General features: G+C 50.0%; 1 protein-coding gene across 3 annotated transcripts in view; it reads left to right on the plus strand.

Annotated features, from left to right (window-relative positions):
• The first annotated feature begins 332 nt into the window (after nucleotides 1-332).
• Nucleotides 333-18,494, plus strand: part of Bin3 (bridging integrator 3) — a 64,262-nt gene continuing 46,100 nt past the window's right edge. The window contains exons 1-3 of one of the 3 annotated variants that reach the window (XM_035452812.1): nucleotides 628-766; nucleotides 1,194-1,246; nucleotides 2,066-5,775. In XM_035452812.1, coding sequence (XP_035308703.1) covers nucleotides 1,207-1,246; nucleotides 2,066-3,075 — 1,050 coding nt within the window. In that variant the 5' untranslated portion in view covers nucleotides 628-766; nucleotides 1,194-1,206 and the 3' untranslated portion in view covers nucleotides 3,076-5,775. Of the gene's footprint in view, nucleotides 767-1,193; nucleotides 1,247-2,065; nucleotides 5,776-18,494 lie in introns of those variants that run through there. The other 2 variants (XM_035452811.1, XM_035452813.1) reach the window with 2 other exon arrangements.

Below are 18,494 nucleotides of genomic sequence, written 5' to 3' on the forward strand. Positions count from 1 at the left end.
TTCGGCTGGGCTTTGTCTGTCCATATATGGGCAGCTACGTCACGGAGCTTTCCCGGGGCTCAGATAAATAGACTGGTGGAGTTCCCTGGCTGGGAGCTTTTGGGCAGCAGTGAGCTAGCTAGGAAGCGGCGGGGTTGGTGGTGGTGGTAGCAGCGGCAGCAGCAGCGGCAGAGGAGGTGGCGGCGGCAGCAGCGGCGGCGGCGGCGGCTGTGGCAGATCGGGGGGCGGGGGGTCGGCGGGCGCGTGTCTGTTGTGAGATCAATACTGAAGCCGCGTCGGACCCCCTGGAGCCTAGATTCAGCCCAGCCCCCATCCCATCCCACTCCCACGCCCCACCCCCCCACGACCGACCCAGCGTCGCACGCGCACCAGCTGAAGCACCCGAGAGGATTACCCTTTTTGCCCCTCTCTCACCCCCCCAAAAAAGAATAGATCCCCTCCCCTGGTCCACCCCTTCCCCTCTTCCCTCCCCCTCCCTCCGAACTTTCCCTCTCGCATGCTTTTCCCCTGCACCACGGATTGCCTCTCGGATGCCGCTAGCCTGGAAGCTGCGTTAGGAACAGGCGGCGGCGGTGGCGGCGGCGGCGGTGGCGGCGGTAGCTCGGGACTGCTATGACCGGCAAACTCGCCGAGAAGCTGCCGGTGACCATGAGCAGTTTGCTAAACCAATTGCCTGACAATCTGTACCCTGAGGAGATCCCCAGCGCGCTCAACCTCTTCTCCGGCAGCAGCGACTCGGTAGCCCATTACAATCAGATGGCTACAGGTAAGGGTGGCGGTGAGGCGGCGAGGCAGCAAGCAAGGAAGGAAAGGGGGAGGAAGAGGAGGAGGGAGCGAGCTAGCGATGGATGCATAGATCGATGGATGCAGAAATGGATGGATGGAGAGACGGATGGAAAGATGGGGGGCGCGCTGGGAATTTTCCGGGGGGCGAGTTGCTTTTCCCACCCACTCCTCCCGCCCTCCGAGATCGGGAAGGCTTGGTTGGCGACGCCACGGTTGAGGCTTCGGTTCTCCCGGGTGGGGGCAGCCGCCGATCGGAGGGAGGTAGGTACGAGCAGCTCTGGGGTTCTCCCTCCCCACGCAGGGGGCCCCGATCGTTGGGCTGTGCAAAAGGCGTGGTGCTGTAGCCCCTTTCTCGGGAGGAGCTCAGCGTCTTTTTCACCCGCGCTCTCCCCCCCTTACTCCCTCAGCCTCCCACCCGGGATGGAGCCATGTGCGGCGTGGAGTCCCCGCGGTGGGAGAGGTACTGCGACGCTGCCTTTCCGGGCGTTCAGCAAAGCCATTGGGGGTGTGGGGACGGCGGGGAGAGGGTGGGGGCTCACCCACGGGGCGGGGGAAAGGGTTTGCCACTGGGGGCGATCCTGGGACCCGGGAGCTTGGGAAAGGCAGCTGCTCCCGCTGTGGAGACACCGGCCGGTTTTCCGCCACTCTCCACTCATAGCCGGCTCTAGGCTTTTCCCCTCCAGCACGAGCCGAAAGCTCCTTCAGGCCGGGAGGAGACTGGGGCCCAGAAAGGCTCCCTTTACGGGCGGCACCCTTCTGCGCTCCGAGGACAAAAGCGTCGAAGCGCTCTGGGTCGGCCACCCGGGCTCGGCGCCCGCCCGTAGGGGGACATCGCTTGGGGCATGAAGGCGCGGCGTCTTGGAGTAGACAGGGCCGGGGGAAGAGGCCGAGTTGTGTGTGCTGGAGAGCGAGAGCCGGGCGCGCTTCGGGTCTGAAACTACCTGTAGCTGCAGCTACCTGTCCGCCCCACCTCGGGAAGAACAACAATGCTCTCTCGCGCGCGTGCGTGTATGTGTGTGGTACGTGAGTGTGTGCGCAGCGTGTGCGGTGTGTGTGCCGGAGCCACTCCACACCCCGATCCGTAGTATTTTGCTGTATCCAGGTTGCGCCGGGGAGCGCGGCACCGCCCGCTTTGCGCCGGGCTCAGCGTTCCTCTTACCCCACGCGCTGCGCACTCCAGCCGGCCGCACCCTCTACTCCTAGGCAAGGACCGGGGCGCCGTAGCCCGGAGCCGGCTCGGCTTCACTCACCCCTCCCCTCTCTCCCCCGCTCTCCGCAGAGAATGTGATGGACATCGGTCTGACCAACGAGAAGCCCAATCCGGAACTCTCTTATTCGGGCTCTTTCCAGCCAGCCCCCGGCAACAAGACCGTGACCTACTTGGGAAAGTTCGCTTTCGACTCTCCTTCCAACTGGTGCCAGGACAACATCATTAGCCTCATGAGCGCCGGCATCTTGGGGGTGCCCCCGGCCTCAGGGGCACTCAGTACGCAGACGTCCACGGCTAGCATGGTGCAGCCTCCGCAGGGCGACGTGGAGGCCATGTATCCGGCGCTGCCCCCCTATTCCAACTGCGGTGATCTCTACTCGGAACCCGTGTCTTTCCACGACCCCCAGGGTAACCCTGGGCTCGCCTATTCTCCCCAGGATTACCAATCGGCCAAGCCAGCCTTGGACAGCAATCTTTTCCCCATGATTCCTGACTACAACCTGTACCACCACCCCAACGACATGGGCTCCATTCCGGAACACAAGCCTTTCCAGGGCATGGACCCCATCCGGGTCAACCCACCCCCTATTACCCCTCTGGAGACCATCAAGGCCTTCAAAGACAAGCAGATCCACCCGGGCTTCGGCAGCCTACCCCAGCCGCCGCTCACTCTCAAGCCCATCCGGCCCCGCAAGTACCCGAATCGGCCTAGCAAGACCCCGCTCCACGAGCGGCCCCACGCGTGCCCCGCAGAGGGCTGTGACCGCCGCTTCAGCCGCTCGGACGAGCTGACTCGGCACCTACGCATCCACACGGGCCACAAGCCCTTCCAGTGTCGGATCTGCATGCGGAGCTTCAGCCGCAGCGACCACCTCACCACTCACATCCGCACGCACACCGGGGAGAAGCCCTTCGCGTGCGAGTTCTGTGGGCGCAAGTTTGCGCGCAGCGACGAGCGCAAGCGCCACGCCAAGATCCACCTCAAGCAAAAGGAGAAGAAGTCGGAGAAAGGGGGTGCGCCCTCTGCATCCTCGGCGCCCACCGTGTCCTTGGCCCCTGTGGTCACCACTTGCGCCTGAGGCTCGGGCACCCAGATCCCCTCTTTTCCCTACCAGTGCCTCCTGGCTGGTCGCCTGAAAGCAGCGGGGAAAGCTAGCCACTGAGGCGCAGGGGCCGCGCCCTGGTCTCGTCCTGGACGTACGGCCCCCTTGCCTCCCCTTCGATGTCCCCCATTCCCACCCTTGCACACCGGCCGATGGTTGGGGGCTAGGGCTGGAGGCACTTTCTCCTTGCTTCCCCCCCCCCTTTGCCAAGGCGTGGGGGCGGAAAGGTGGCGTCTAGCCCGCTTTGTTCAGTTAGGATCGCCTTGATCCAGGGGCCGTTGGGCCGGGCCAAGGACCTGCGGGGGACTGAAGGCGGGGCCCATCCAACCCTCGCCAGACCCAAGCACCTCACTGTTTCCCCCTCCAGTGTCTCCCTGTGTTCCCCCTCGAATACCCGAGAGGGGGAGGGGGTAAGGAGCGCACCAAAGCGCAGAGCTTGCTGCCCGCCGCACGCACGCGCGCTAGCGTGCGGTGATGCGCGTGAGTGTGTGCGTGCTCGCCTGTATGTGAGTGAGTGTGCGTGTGTATGTGTGTGTGCGCGCGCGCACGCGTGTGTGAGACTCTTGAGCTGAACTGGGCTGTGTCTACCCCCAAACTCTTCTTCACATAGGGTCCCCAAGCCGTTGGGAGATGTCCCAGGCTGGGGACCTGCATGTGGCCGGAGGAGATGGTCTTCCATCTGCTCCGTACTAATGTTTCTTACAGAAATGCCTCGGACGCAGCTGCTGCGGTACTGCTGCCGCCGCCTCGGGTTTGGCCCCTCAAAACCCCCTCCCTTTCCGAGCGCTTCCCTCTTAGGCCTCAGGGCAGTTTGATCTTTGGGGAGAAAGAGCCACCATCTCCTGAGCCTGCCTTTAAAAAAAAAAATCATTTGCTCAGCCCCCCACTTTCCAAAATCCGTGTTCTTGAGCTTGCCCTCTGCCTTTCCCTCCCATTGTCTCCTTTGCCCTCTCAGGTTCTCACTAGGTCTCTCAAGATCTTTACCCAGAGAGGCAGGCCTCAATCAACCACCCGGCTGTTTGTCTCTGTCACATACCGGTCTCTCATTTCCCCCATTCCTGGGAAAGCTGGCTCTATTCATTTGCCCTCTGTGATCGCCAACACAACAGATATAAGTGAAATCTATGTATATGATGTTGGTGTGTGTATGTAGATGTATGTGTGTATTTCTTTATACACATATGTTTACATAACACACTGTATTCCTAGCAAAATCTAAGGCATTTGGTTATCCAGTGCAGTGCACTGGAATAAAGAGAATTTGTAGGCATATACAGCTTTAAATGATTTATTTTTATGAAAATGTTAACCGATGAGATTATATCTACCTGTGTATGTGTATGTGAATATATGTGCACACATGTGTATATATGCATACACATTCTGTTCAAATTGTCCTCAGAAACAGATGGGGACTTTTACATTAATCTGTGTTGCTGGATGAGTGAGGCACATCCCCCCATGCCCCCATCACACTTTCTCCCCGCCCTACCTCACCTCTTCTCAGGAGCCCCTCTTCCCCAGCTGTCCTGCCCAGCCCCTCCTCACACAGGGTGGCCCTTTTGAAGTGGAGACATAGAGAAGGGTGCTCTCTGACACAGCTTCCTTCACAGTCTTGACTGAATGTATACTGTTTCCTATTAGCGTCATTTCTCCTGTGGCCAGTGAGCTGCCCAGAGAGAAGGGACAAAGGTCTGGAGTTTACAGAATGTCTGTTTTTAAAGTCACTTTATGCGTTTCCCACTTTTTTTTAACTAAAAAAAAAAAAGCACCGTCTTTTGGTGGTGGATAAATAATACTAAAAGGACTCTAGTGAAAGGAGAGGGAAAACTCAAAAGAGTAGGGGATTGTGAATTTCCAGGTACTCGGGCTTTTTGTAGAAGGAGAAGTTTGCCAGGAGGGCCCATATTTTTTCAGCTGAAGGGTAAAATCTTTCTTTGCAGAGACAGTATTTTGCTGAATACTTTTTATAATGTGATGATTATTTAAAAAACATAAAAATTTTGGTCAGTTCAAAACTGGAAGGAGGAATCAAATATCCTTTAATTTTTTCCTTCCTCCTTCTGAAATATGCATGTCACTGCATGATAACTCTGACTTTTCCTTTGTTTTAATAAAACTGTTCTCAGACATTTAAGCTAAACTAAGAGAAAAATAACTTTGTTGCCAAAAGGTTGTGCTATCCCAATTTTTTATATGTCTGCATGTTTTAAACAAACCAACAAAAGAAAATGCACTCTAACTTAAGTGAACTGAGAGAAAAAAATATCAGGTTTTAAACAGGAAAACCTATGGGGAATGATATTTTTTGAAAGACTTTTGTATACAGTTGAGTACTTAGAAAAAGACAAACCAGATGTAATATATTTTGTGGATGTTTTTATTTCTTGGATTTATAGTACCTTATACTAAGGTTAAAAGATGCTTGATATTGTGAAAAGGTGAGGTTCCTCACCAACATTTCATTTACTCCTTGTCACATTGTTATGCCAATATAATATAGTTAATGAAAACAGCATTTTTAAAAACAAATATTGAAACGGTGTAATGTTGTACCATTTGCCCTGTGAGCAAATGCCAATTCAGTAAATATATTGTGTTTGCTGACAATCAGCCTGCCTTTAAATCTCATTTTATTTCTTGTTTTCATGGTATAAAGTTTTGGTTTGGCCTGGGGTCTTTGTTGTTGTTTGTTTTTGGTTTTGCTCTTGTTTTGTTTGGGGTGTAGTGGTCTGTTTGATAGATTGTGATACCTGGATTTATGCTTCTTGCTCTGAGAACCCTCAGAGTAGAACAGATATCTCTGGACATGGGTCAGGATTCTGTGTGGGTTCTGGTGTTTCTAATCCAGTTTGGAATGCTGGTTCTGAGAGGATTCCACTCTAGCCCTTCTGCGATTTTCGGACTAACAGCGATTAGATGAGCAGATTGGATAAACTGAACTCATGGGTGTCGGGGCAGTGACTTAAATCTTCTAGAACCTTCTCTATGGTTTCCATGGGTAAGGCTCCTGGTTGGTAAACTATCTCTCTGTTGGTCTTAGAACAAGACCCTAAAGGGCCTCTGGAACAGCTCTGAGAAATTCTCTTGCTTAAGCTTTTGAAGCCTGAGAAACAGGTGGAGACTTGACAGGGATTCTTCAGGGTTGGCAAGATAACCAGAGAGATTGGCAGCTCTTCTGTGGTCAGATAATGGGGAGAGGGGAGTCTGGTTTTAAAGTTCTACAGCTTTAATCCCACTTGGACAGACCTTCCAAAGTCCTCCCTGCTTTTCAACATCTAAGAGAGGTGACTCTCCTTAGAAAGTGGTTCTTGTAAGTGACTCAAAGATTTGATGCTTTTAAGGCAAGAAAGGACTCCTGAGATTTGGAGAACACACAGGACAGGGAAAGGTTGTGTAGTGGCAATGCACTGCATCTCGTGATTTCCATCTCCTGTGAAAACAGTGCCTCCCATGCCCTTCCTTATCTCCCTCACCCTTAACTGACTTTTCTAGCTAGCCTAGCGTTTCCACCATTGCTCTTAAGAGAACATTTGCCCTTTGCTCTTTGTCTGTATCTATCTTTTCCTTTATGCTCTAGCCCTCAGAACCCTTTCTTGTTCTAGAGCAGTCTTTAGAAAACTCGATCCTGCCTGCCTCTCTGTAGAAAATTCACCTGAGCCCCTCTGCTGTGTATCTCACATATGATGTGCTTCACCAAAATTTGGTGTTTGATGCTTGACACTGGGTTATGGAAACACAGCACCAGATTGTAATGAGGAGTCAGTTCTACACACATACATACAGAGAGAGAGAGAGAGAGAGAGAGAGAGAGAGAGAGAGAGAGAGAGCGCCAGCCCAAAGTCACAGAAACTGCTCTTGATAATAGTAGCAGGCCCATCTCAGCAAGAAATAGAGATGTTATTTCAGATTGGCTATAGTTACCAGTAATCTAAGGCCAGAGCTGGGTGGGGAGGGTGGTGGGCTGTGGCCCTAGAAAAGAATGTTTTTGAAGTGTGAGATGAATAAAGAGAATGCCGTGTGTAATCTTAAATTCTTGCACCCACACAATTCTAGCTCATTGTCTGCCATCTTGAATTTTTCCTTCACTTACAAAACCAAGAATTCTAAACTCCAGCATTATACACAACCACACAGCTGTCCTCCTTTCAACCAAAGGAGTCCAAGATGGCGGGAAAGTCTCAATGATTGAACCTATAGCCCAGCTCTTTACTGAACTAGATGTTTCCTTCCAGATGTCTGTGTGGTTTTTCAGGTGAGTTTTTTTTTTTTTTTATCAGACTTGAAGATATTATCGCTGGATGTCTTCATAGTTAGTATCCTGCCCCACCTGTACCTTCTCCAACCAAACCAGGCCTTCAGAGTTGTGCTCTCAACAGTAAACCATGCTGCATGATTAATAAGCTCACTTCCCATTGGTGGATGTTACTCAATCCAACCTGGTTCAACCACTGGGTTACTTGGCAATACGGCAGCCTGCCTGGCTGGCACCAACCCAGTGTGGTGTAATCACTGATTCAAACTTTGTAGCTAGCTAGATAAGGCTGCCCCAGATATCATCACACTTGCTACCCAACCTGACTGGGTTTTGTAAGTAGAGAAGAGATTCGAGCCTGAAACTTCAGGACAGAATGGACATAAAGGTATAGACAAATAACCTAGTGCCGTGGCTTGTTCCAAACATTTGAAGGGTCAGGAGGAGAATGAAAGGGTATTGCATAACACGGACACACGCACCGCCTCTGGCGTGGCACACTAAAACTCATGGCTGCAAAATTGTACTCCATGAACTGGGACTAGGCATAAATGAGGTACATTTTAAGAATTTGAGGTGAGAAATGTGTGTTTGTACAGTAGTAGTGAACTCATATTCATAAGTATGTAAAAAGGAATCGCGGGGTGGAGGTTGGTGAATGCAGGCCTTAGCTTCTGGAGAGTTGTTAGGGTTCCCTTAGTTTTTAGTTTATTTTAGTGTTCCCTTTTTAATAATCCAGGATTTGCCTGCATAGATGAGGGGATGGTGAGTTGCCTCTGCTGACCCTGATGAGCTCCCCTGATGTTAAGTAAGGAATCAATATCCTGATTGATAAGTAAGGAAGAAAAACTCTAGTGACTAGCAGGGAAATGTGATCTTCTAAAAGGAGTCATAGAGTTTTAAAATTAGGATATCATCCTTGACATGCTCCCAAAAGAGTCATCTCAGAAAATCCCTTCTTTATAGAGAGAGGAGAGAGAGGTCTAGAAAGAAAAGGGACAGTTCAGAGACCCTCGGCCAGACCCTAGAAAAGCCAGGAGGAGATAGTCTTATTCATCCATCAGAGACTAGAGGACATCTGGGCCCAGTAGCTTCTCTGTGTTTCAACTCTTAATACTTTGCCTTCCTTTGTTTAAATGTTTCCCCTCACTCTACCTTTTTTTCAAGTTTGCTCATCTTTACAGTTCAGTGCCAGAAACAGGGGTAGGTCAGGGTAGAGGAGTGTGATAAGGCTTCTCCCCATGGGCAATAAGGTCTCTAATGTGTCCCTGACTCTTACTATCCTAGACATGGCCAGGGCTTCTCTCGGGACTGGACCGAGGCAGTCGCTGCCACCCACCTGCCACCAGGAGCCCCTGACTCCAGGGTAGAACACTGTTTCTTTACATCTAGCAAACACAGAAATGACTAAATGTTTTGTCAACAATCTCAATATGGCACTGATAGAAACAAAACATGGCCACAGAGCTGCAAACAAGGAGAATATCAACAAAAGTTTAACTGCCAGGCTTCATGGGAATCAGACCCACCAAGGCTTCTTTAACACTGCCTAACCTGCTTCCTGGCCACCCATTCAGGTGTCCCTCAGAACATTCTTTCAGGGTCAGGACACATGGTCTGGTCCCAAATGTCCTTAAATGAAAAGGGCCCTTTCTGTAGGTCTCAAAATGCCTTCCCCAGGCCTTAGGCCTTCCTTCTATCCCTGCAGTCTCTTTCTCCACACTGACTGGAGCCCCTGGTATCCTACCATTCTGATCCAGTGTTGTTCACAGGGCCTTGATAATTTCACATGAAGCATGGTCACTAGTCCTTCGAGATGATTTTCCTCACCCTGCTTACCCAGGCCTGGCAACCATCCATGTCTTGAACTTTTCATTGTTGGCATCATGGCTTGTGCAGAGATATACTGCTCAACTGCAAATGTGACTGTCCTTGGCATCATCTACTGAGTTGTTCACTGTAGTCTTAGAAAGTCCCCAACCTCTCACCCTCCTCAAGGAAAAGAGAGGTCTGTTGCTCTTGAGGGTGTGGTTGGCTCATCTTTCTGAGAGGACATTGCCCTTATCCCTGGGCCTGTGTCATTTGAGTGGCACACTCTGCTGGGTAATGCCCATCAACCGAGATCCATCAGTTCCTTGTCCCTACCAAAGTATCAGACAAGGGACCAAAGAACTGAGACTTTAAGCCCTTTGGCATCTTCTCAATAACAGGCCAAAAGAGCTCTGGGTCACTTGATAATTAGTATTTTGCCTTAAGCTGTATAGATTCTCACAGTCTTCTTTCTCTCCTTGTATACTCTCTCTAATGCTTAGGAAAATCAGTTCATCCAAACAAGAGAATCAGTTGTCCCATGGGATCTCGAGGCCCCACAGGAAGTTTCATCTGGGGTGCTCTCAATTCTAAAAATTAGGAGTCATTTGACAGCCCCATAGTTATTCTGCTCCCCCCCGCCCCCGACTCTTCACCTGCTTTGGAACTGTGACCTCCATCCAAGATTCCAATCTCAACTTGGTCACAGCATAACTATTGATGGATGTTATTGTTTACTTTACAGTGCTGGGAACCAAGTCCAGTTTTCATATTCTACACAAGTATTCTACCACTGAACGATGTACCCAGACCAGTTTCTTGTCTTACTGAAGCTTAGTTTCTGCCTATCTTTTCATAACTGTTGTAGAATTCAAACAAGGTCATCTATATAGTATTGGCTCGTTGAAGACACCCTACCAGTGTTAGTCTTGTCTCTTAATCCTGTCCCATGCCACTACCTTCTAAACAACACTGTGAGTGAAATGGCTCTATATCCAACTTGAAGTTGGTTCCATTACTTGAAATACATCGAGAAGACAGTGTAGCCCTCACCAGTTCTAGACATCCACCGAAGATGTGGTTCCCAACATAGGTACTCTCCACTCCTGCTAACCCCTTCATCCACCCAGAGAACACAGGTTCTTTTCCCTCTTGGCCATAGCTGAGGTTCACTATTGTCATTTCCTGACCTAGTTCCTGACCCTTTCCTTGATTCTTTTGTCCTCTCTCTCTTACCAAGATGGGTGGATGTAATACCTTCCTGATCCAGTATCATCTACAAAGTCAATTAATGTGTCATTGGGCTGTTGCCTGCTTCCTGATTCTTATCAAGGATTTAAATAAAACGCAGCTGGCCCAGTTCTGCATTCTGTCCATCCCTCACCCTTGATACCAGCATGGTTCCTTATCATCCACCTTTGAACTCAGCTCTTGTCTTCCAGTTGAAGGTCTTCTGGCACCCGCCCCAGTTTTGGAGTAGACTCCGTTCCTGAGACTTGATGGCATGGTGTTCTGTGAGAGAACCACAGGCACCAAAGTCCTTCTCTCATCCTACCTCTTTGGGTAGGTTCTCTTAAATTTGTAGTCATTTAGCACAACTCTTTTTTTAGGTAAGGGACCAGAAGTCACAAAAATTTGAGATTTTTCCCTATGCAGCTAGTAAGGGCAGAGCCCATTTCAGATCCTCTTCTGGTCAGTGGAGGGTTCCAGGGAAACTATCCATTGCTTTTCTAGTCCAGTAAATATTTGCAACACATTCTTCTAAACATTGAGGATTTAACAGTGAAGCAAAAGGCCCAAACTTCTCAAAGCTCATCTTCTCCAAGGCAGAGACAGGTAAAACACAAACAAGCAAATATGTGTTGTGGCTGACTGTGATATGAGATATGGAGTGAAAACAGAGCAGAGTGGAGCTTATAAAAAGAATGGAGAGTGCTGGAGGGAAGGATTTACTGCTCAATGGGTGGTCTAGGGCTGCCTCACAGGGAGGGGGCCTGTAAGCACAAGCCCAAGAAGAGATGGAGTGAACAGGCAGACTCAGCACAGGATACCCAAGTGCAAAGGTCCTGAGGAGATAATGTGTCTTAGAATGTTCAAAGGAATTTTGGGAGCCAGGGAGGCTAGAGAAAGGAAGTTAGCCAGCTATAAGAAGTGGAGTCAGAGTGGCAGTGTGGGGCCAAATCATGGCAGTTCCTTAAAATAAATTCATACATCCAAAAGAAGCAAGGAAAAAAGGGGGGAGTCTCGAGAGCCCTGCACAGTCCCAACATGCACCTGGACTATTAGGCCAAATGGCAGTTGCCTTATCATTTCCCCCTTCCCACCTCCAGAGCCCCCATCCCTCTGCCTCGCTTCATCTGTCTTTGGATTTGCTGACCCTGGTTTTCTCTTTTCATGTGTGAGAGGTCAGAGGTCCCTGGTGGTTCCTACACTCCCGCTTACCTAAGGAGAACTGGAAATGCCTCCCTTGAGAACAGCAATCCTAAAGCATCCCATACTCCTGCTGACATTCACCAGGGTACCAAGTTACTAACAGAATGGATAACCCTTCTTCCTACTGCCCAGCCTAGGAGAAGGAATGTACTTTGGCCTCCTCAGTCATAAATGGTTTGCTGCAAAGCCAACTCCCTGCTTTGTCTGTGGCCGGAATAACCATGTTTCCTCCCTTGACCAAAGCTCTCTTGGCCAGGCTCTGCCAATATAGGCATATTCCTGAACATACCCTCAGTCCTGAACATTGAAAATGGGACATCCCTAGAAGAATTTGATCTACCATGTTGTACTCCGTGCCATGTTCCAATACTTGCAAACCTCAGTCTTGTGGATTCATTTCTACAGCTTTTATAATAGTTGGGGCCTTCTATTTCACATCTCCCCCAAGTCTCCATCCTTCCCCGGCAGTGTAGTGCCATCCAAAACTGCCTCACATTTCATTCATTCATTCTTTTCATTCATAGAAATTTATTTAACCATATAGAGTTCACAGCACTTGGAGAAGAAGGCGCCCACACTACAAAGTTAAGCAAGACATTGTCTTGGCCTTCCAGAATCTTATGGGGCACAAAGAGGAGGCAGACAGAGAGCAGCAGATGATTTCAACACATTGGGACTGGTGGTCCCCTGTAGGGAGACACAAAAAAAACAAGAGTCTGATGGGAGGTAGAAAGGCAAGCAGCCTGGAAGTTGTGAAGGGGAGAGGAATTTCTAGAGGACCTCAGGATCCTCTTCTAGGTCTTCCCATGGTACAAAAGTATACCACATTGAGCATTTCCCATATGCCATGTACTGAGCTGAGAATGCCACTAAAAATACCCCCACTGCACTCCACGTAGTGAGGACCTATCAGGATCCTCCCTTGGTGGACAGTGGGATACTCGCTCTTTTTGTCCTTTTCCCAAAGGTGAAAGAGAGAGAGAAAAAAAAAAGCAGTGGCTCTGGGACCCAGGACAACACACAGCTTGGCATCTCTAGAGTGTAAACAGCAGGCTTCATGGAGGTTGTCCAATCCAGAAGACAAGCCCCTGTGATACATCCTGGTTGTTCTTTTGGTTACAGGGAAGACTTTTCTGGAGCTAGGAGAGGGCTGAGGAAGGAGACACCACCTTCAAATTTGCTTGTGATAAGCAGAACATCTCTTTGGCATGTGGATGCCTCTTCCATGTAGAACTCAAAGAGGGGAGCTCTTCCACCATGCAGGAAATGAACAAATTGCCACCTTCCCTTTTCCCAGCCAGGTCACTTTGCCCTTCCTTTGCTGCTGCTGGTGTTGAGGTCAGGCATCCCAACCAAAAGACAAAGTTGTCCCTTTGGAACTTATGCTCTTCAGTGGCTTAGCCCGACTCCCCATCTATAACACTAGGTGTTGATAGAGGATCTGCTGTGATGTAAGATTATGGAAAAAACTGCCCTGGTCCCGAAGCCTGAAGACCTTTGGGAGAGGCAAGTAGGGACACTTCTCTTGCTGTGAGTAAATATTCTAGAAACCAGGTCTAACTTTAAGCAGGTCAGGTAAACAAGCCACATAGACTCCAGATGGCTCAGAGGTGACAAGCCTAGGAACAATCCTGCTTCTCTGTGGAAATGCATCTTCTGGGTTTTAGGGCACCGAAATTTCCAACCAATGAGAAGATGGCTCATGTAACAGGTCTGTGCCTCTGTGCTCCACTGCCTCAGGAGTTAGAAAACCTGGCTTCTCCTTCTGGCTCAGACACTGGGACAAAGATGTATGACATTTTCAGAGTCACCGTCCTTCTCTGGGTCTTGAAGTCCCTATCAAAAAAGCTACCATAGCAATTGACCCATTGAGCACCATCTGCAGAAGTCCTAGGACTATCGCACCATACACAAAAACACACCTTCCTATCTCTTATCTAGAGCTAAGCCCAGGCTCAGAAATATAAGACAAGGCCCAAACCTAAGCATCCCTCTTTCTGCTGCTCAAGATAGGTGGCTCAGGGACTCCACCTGACTTCCTGGGACTCTGAGTCCTGGGGCCCGGCTACCTGACTTTGTATCCTTTTGGCCTAAGGCAGCATTCTGATCTGTGCTTGCTTCTTAGAATATGTTTATAATCCTATTTTTTTCTCTTATATTTTGTTGAAAATATATAGAAACTGACATGGAATATAGTCTCTAGTCTGAGGTCCCATTGACACCCTGGTCAAAAATGTCCAATAGTGTGCCCTGTTCAGACCAGAGGGCCCTAGTGGGAACATCTACCCTGATGAGGGAGCAGCAAAGACCTGGAAGGCTCAGAACCTCTATCTCAGGGCCATCCTCCACCCCCTGCTGCTAGAACTCTCTGATTTAGTTGTTAACCCCAAAGCAACCATCAGAGACTCTGCCTCTCACAAAGGTCTGGGAACCTCGATGCTTCTCATCCCCAAAGTCCAAGTGTGCTCCTCCCAAAGGCAGCTGCCAGGAACCAGTGGTCCCTCCCTGCTGGCACACCCTCATGCCCTTATCTCCAGCATCAGCCATTTATTCCGTCCTTACTCTGCTGTGGCGTCTGCTAGGTTACCCAACCTTCCTAGGTCAAGACAGTGTCGGACAGGTTGAGTCATTATCTCCCTCTCCTCCCAGCCCTTCCAGGTCCTAGGGTTGGGCTGGTTCAGCAGGCTTCAACCTTGTATGTCTCGAGCTTCCAAGCCTGGGAGCCTCCCAAGACCAGTCTTCCTGACAGTCAGCCTCATTTGGTTTTCCCCTGGAACAGCCCCTTTCACCATTCAGACCATCCAACAACACTCCTAAATTTGTTCACTATCTCCTCACCCACCCCTTTCTTTGATAAGTCATGGAAACTTGGACCTATCCATAAACCTCAGCCTCGGATGACACATCTATAAAATGGGGTAATTGTAAGTCTGCCTCAGGGCAGGACACTGGGTCAGCTAAGTTCCCAGGATCTTCTTGCCACCCTTCTATGGATACTAATCTGTTTGTGCATCCTCCCCCGCTTGCTCTTAGAATACTTGGTCCATAAACACTTAGGAGTCCTAATTCAATGCATCTTTTTGGTTTTGTTTTTTGTTTGCCTTTTGAGACAGGGTTTCTCTGTATAGCCCTGGCTGACCTGGAACTCACTCTGTAGACCAGGATGGCCTCAAACCCAAAGATCTGCCTGCTTCTGCCTTCCCAGTGCTGCGATTAGAGGCGTGTGCCATCACTGCCTAGCTTTGATGTATCTGTATTATCCATGCCGCAAGCTGCTCTTTTCCATTCACGTCCTATTCTCAGGGTCTCTGTGGGAACCTCAGCAAGTATGACACCCACCAAATAGGCCTTCAAGCAAAACTCCCACAAATCCAGGGTCCTGCTTCCTTCTCCACCAGCCCTGTCCTGCTTAAGGAAATGCACAGATTATAGTCAGTGAAGCCCAAGTCTCCTCAAGGGACAAGAAATTGGGCTTTGCCTCTGTTCACACTGCACCCTGGAGATGGTGAGACCCTCCGAAATCCCCTCTGTGTGCATCTCAGGCTATGTGTGCAGCTCGCCCCGATCTTTGCTCACACCCTGCACACACATGCACTCAGCAGCTCCTGCTCTTCCTCCCCCTCTCTCCTCTCTCTGCACTGTGTCTCTAAGACACACCCTCCCAACCCACCAATCCCACCCCTGCCACTGTGCTCTTACAGGCTCCAGAACCTGCATCGGATCCTCCACCCCCAAAGGGTGGGCCCCTGGAGGCCCGCAAAACAAAAATGCCTCTTTCTCTGACACCCCTTATAGATAGGGTCTTTGCTGACTTTTCCCACATCTGTCTACTGTAGCCCCCCCACCTCCCTTTCCTTGAATGGGGGGAGGGAAGCAGCCTAAAACCCCCACAAGCCAGCCACCTCTCCCCAGCATCTGGTGAGAGGGACAAGAAGAAGGAAGAACTGTGGGTTCCTTTCCATGCGACTCCTAGATTTTGTACCAAAATGCAGGGTGTGCTCCTGTTTGCATTTTTTTCTTTCCTTTCTGAAAATAACCATGAAACTATCATTTCCTCCCACCGCCTTCTTCCTATCTTATTTGGATTAGCAGGGCTGCTAGGAGAGGTGGTTGGGAGCCACTGACAGCCTCCTGCTTCGGCCTTGGTCTCCAAAACTTTCCCGTGGCACTTGGGGAGGTACACCTGTTGGGCAGGGTCCCTGGAGTGGAAGAGATAAGAGTATAGACACCAATTACCATGGGTCTCTGCTACCCTCTTCAATGATGTTTGGGGAAACCAGAGTCAGTCCTGCCTGGTCTCCAGCTTGTCAAGTATAGGGACAGCCACTGGCTTGCTTGCCCGCAGCTAGTTTCAGGTCATAGGGTCCAAGAGTTGAGGCCCTCCCTTAGATTACAGGCAGGGAAGCCACCGTGAGTGCAGACTCTTCAAATAGGAAGGGTTGGTGTGTGGGAGAAATGGGGGTCATGTTATGAGGAGACTTCTCTTTTTCATTTTTGTCCCTCCCAATGTCCCCTCTCCACTGTCATTCTAGTCATCCATGCTGCTCACCAAGAAACAGGTCTGAAAAGAAGCCAGCTTCAGGACAGGTCCCCAAAGGAAGCTCTCTAGCCTCACCTGATGGCCATCAGGGCCATTCTACTGACCCTCACAGGGCTGTCCTCCATGTGGAGGTGCAGAAGCCCAGGCCTCTCTGACAGCTGAGGGAAACTACGGTCTAAGGACAAGGAGCAAGAATATTTTTGCAGAAGGCAGAACAAATAAAAATGGGGGGCGTGGGTGGCATGCCAGACCTCCCTGAGCTAAGCCCAGTCCTACAAGATGCTCCAGCCAGCCACCATCCATCCCATCCCCCAGCACCCTGGATGCCTGTAGCTTTGTGGCTTTGCCTCTGACTGAAAGGAACACTGAGAAAGGTGCCCTGGAACTGGGCAGTTACAGTCCCACACAAGATCAAGGAGGGCCAAGGCCGAAAGAGGACTTATTGGGGACTGGAGTGTCTTGGCTGGGCCCTCCCCAGGTGGGGGACTGGGAGTCCTCACCCCAGCTTTGACTTTCTTCTTCCATGATACACATCTCCCATGGGGACCCCTTCCTAATCAGTGAAGTGGTCAAGCAAGATAGGTAACAGCTGGCCTGACTCAGTGATTCGGCTCTTACTGATCTACAGGAGTGAGCCCTTTGCCGCCTGTGTCTCAACCAAGGCACCACTTTTCCACCTTGACCACACTGATTGACATGTGCCTTGTCTTGTTGCTTAGGACCAGTCTGTCTCATCAACAGCTCATCCCTTTCTCTGATTGTTCTAGACCATCCAAAAGACAGAGACCTGGAGATGGAATACTCCCCTCGCCTCTACAGCCCTTCCCGACATATCTACACCCCATGCCCTATAGTCCTGCCCCTTCCTTTCCTGTAGGACCCTTCTCCTCCCCCACTCCTAGCACCAGACTGGGTTGCTGGGCTATTTGAGGCACTGCTGGCCCTGTGGTGTAATCAGTGCCCAGGGATAATTGCCACCTGTCCTGCCAGTGTCTGGGGGCTGTCTCGTCCACAGCAACAGTAGGCAGACATGGGGCAGCCAGGCCTGGAGCAAGGTCAGGTTAGGGCAGTCCTGCCCACATCCTGGTCAGCTTCCCACTCAGAGGACCTTTAAGGATTCCCTAGGAAACCCATATGCCTCTGGGAGCTGTGCTTACCTGGGACATCCAATGATTTCATCTAAGGGGGAATGGTGCCCCGGGCAGAGACAAGAGTCTCAGAATTTTCATTCCACCACTATCAGCCCAAGCCATGAGCTGTCTTCCGTTATAGAGTGGTTGGAGGGGGACCTCATCCATAATCTGACCAATGGGAGGTACAACCACCAAGCAAGAAGACCTCCACCTTGACTCTCAGCTTACTGTCTTCAGGATGTCAGCGAGACTTAGTGAGATGATGTTTGCGAGTGGATCTTCCATAAATGCTACTTGCTATTTGTTTTAATCAAAAGGTGATTTAGACAGCCTAGGTTTAAATGCATCCCCTTCTCGTGGTCAAGTCTATAACCTTGGGGTAACTAGTTCAGCCTCAGTTTCTCCATCTATAAAAAAAGAAGATAGAGAACTGCCTTGCTGAACTGCTATTCAGGGTGTATTATACATGCAGAATGCATTCTTTACCGGGTGCTACCAAGACTCCCCACTGGAACTTATGGTTATTGGGAACTGCAGAGGGCACAGTAGCAGTGGGAAGCCTCTTAAAGCAATCAAAAGATACTCAGAAAACGCAGAAAAGCAAAACCAGGAGAGACTCCTAGACATTGCCTGGCAGCTGTGGCCCAGGAGTTGAGTGACAGTTTACAGGCCTCTTCCCTCCAGGATAGCAGATCTCAACCTGTGAGTCGGGACCCCTTTGCAGGTCAAATGACCCTTTCACAGGGGTCACATATCAGATATCCTGCATAGCAGAGTACATTATAATTCATAATACTAGCAAAATTATAGTTATGAAGTAGCAATGAAATAATTTTATAGTTGGGGGTCACCACAACAGGAGGAACTGTATTAAAGGGTTGTAGCATTAGGAAAGTTGAGAGCCCTTGGTCTAGGAGAACCTGCTTCTACCTCTCTCAACCCTATTTACTCTAAAAAGTGGGCATCTAACACTTGTGGATGTGAAATGTGCAAAAACCAGTCTGTACTAGCAATGAGGTGTAGCTGAAACCCCGCTCCTGGGAAGAACTGAACTAAGGTCCTGTCTGTGCTTTTTTCAGTATGTTTAGCATTTAAAACACTGTATATCCCAGGACTTGAAATTCTTCACACAAATAACCACAGCACACAGAACAGTTTCTCTTCAGAATAGGAGGAATGGGCTACAAATCTATGCCAAGAAAGAGACCACGATCCCCAGAGTCAG

Source organism: Cricetulus griseus (genome assembly GCF_003668045.3).
Source record: "Cricetulus griseus strain 17A/GY chromosome 1 unlocalized genomic scaffold, alternate assembly CriGri-PICRH-1.0 chr1_1, whole genome shotgun sequence".
In the NCBI taxonomy this organism is placed as follows: domain Eukaryota; kingdom Metazoa; phylum Chordata; class Mammalia; order Rodentia; family Cricetidae; genus Cricetulus; species Cricetulus griseus.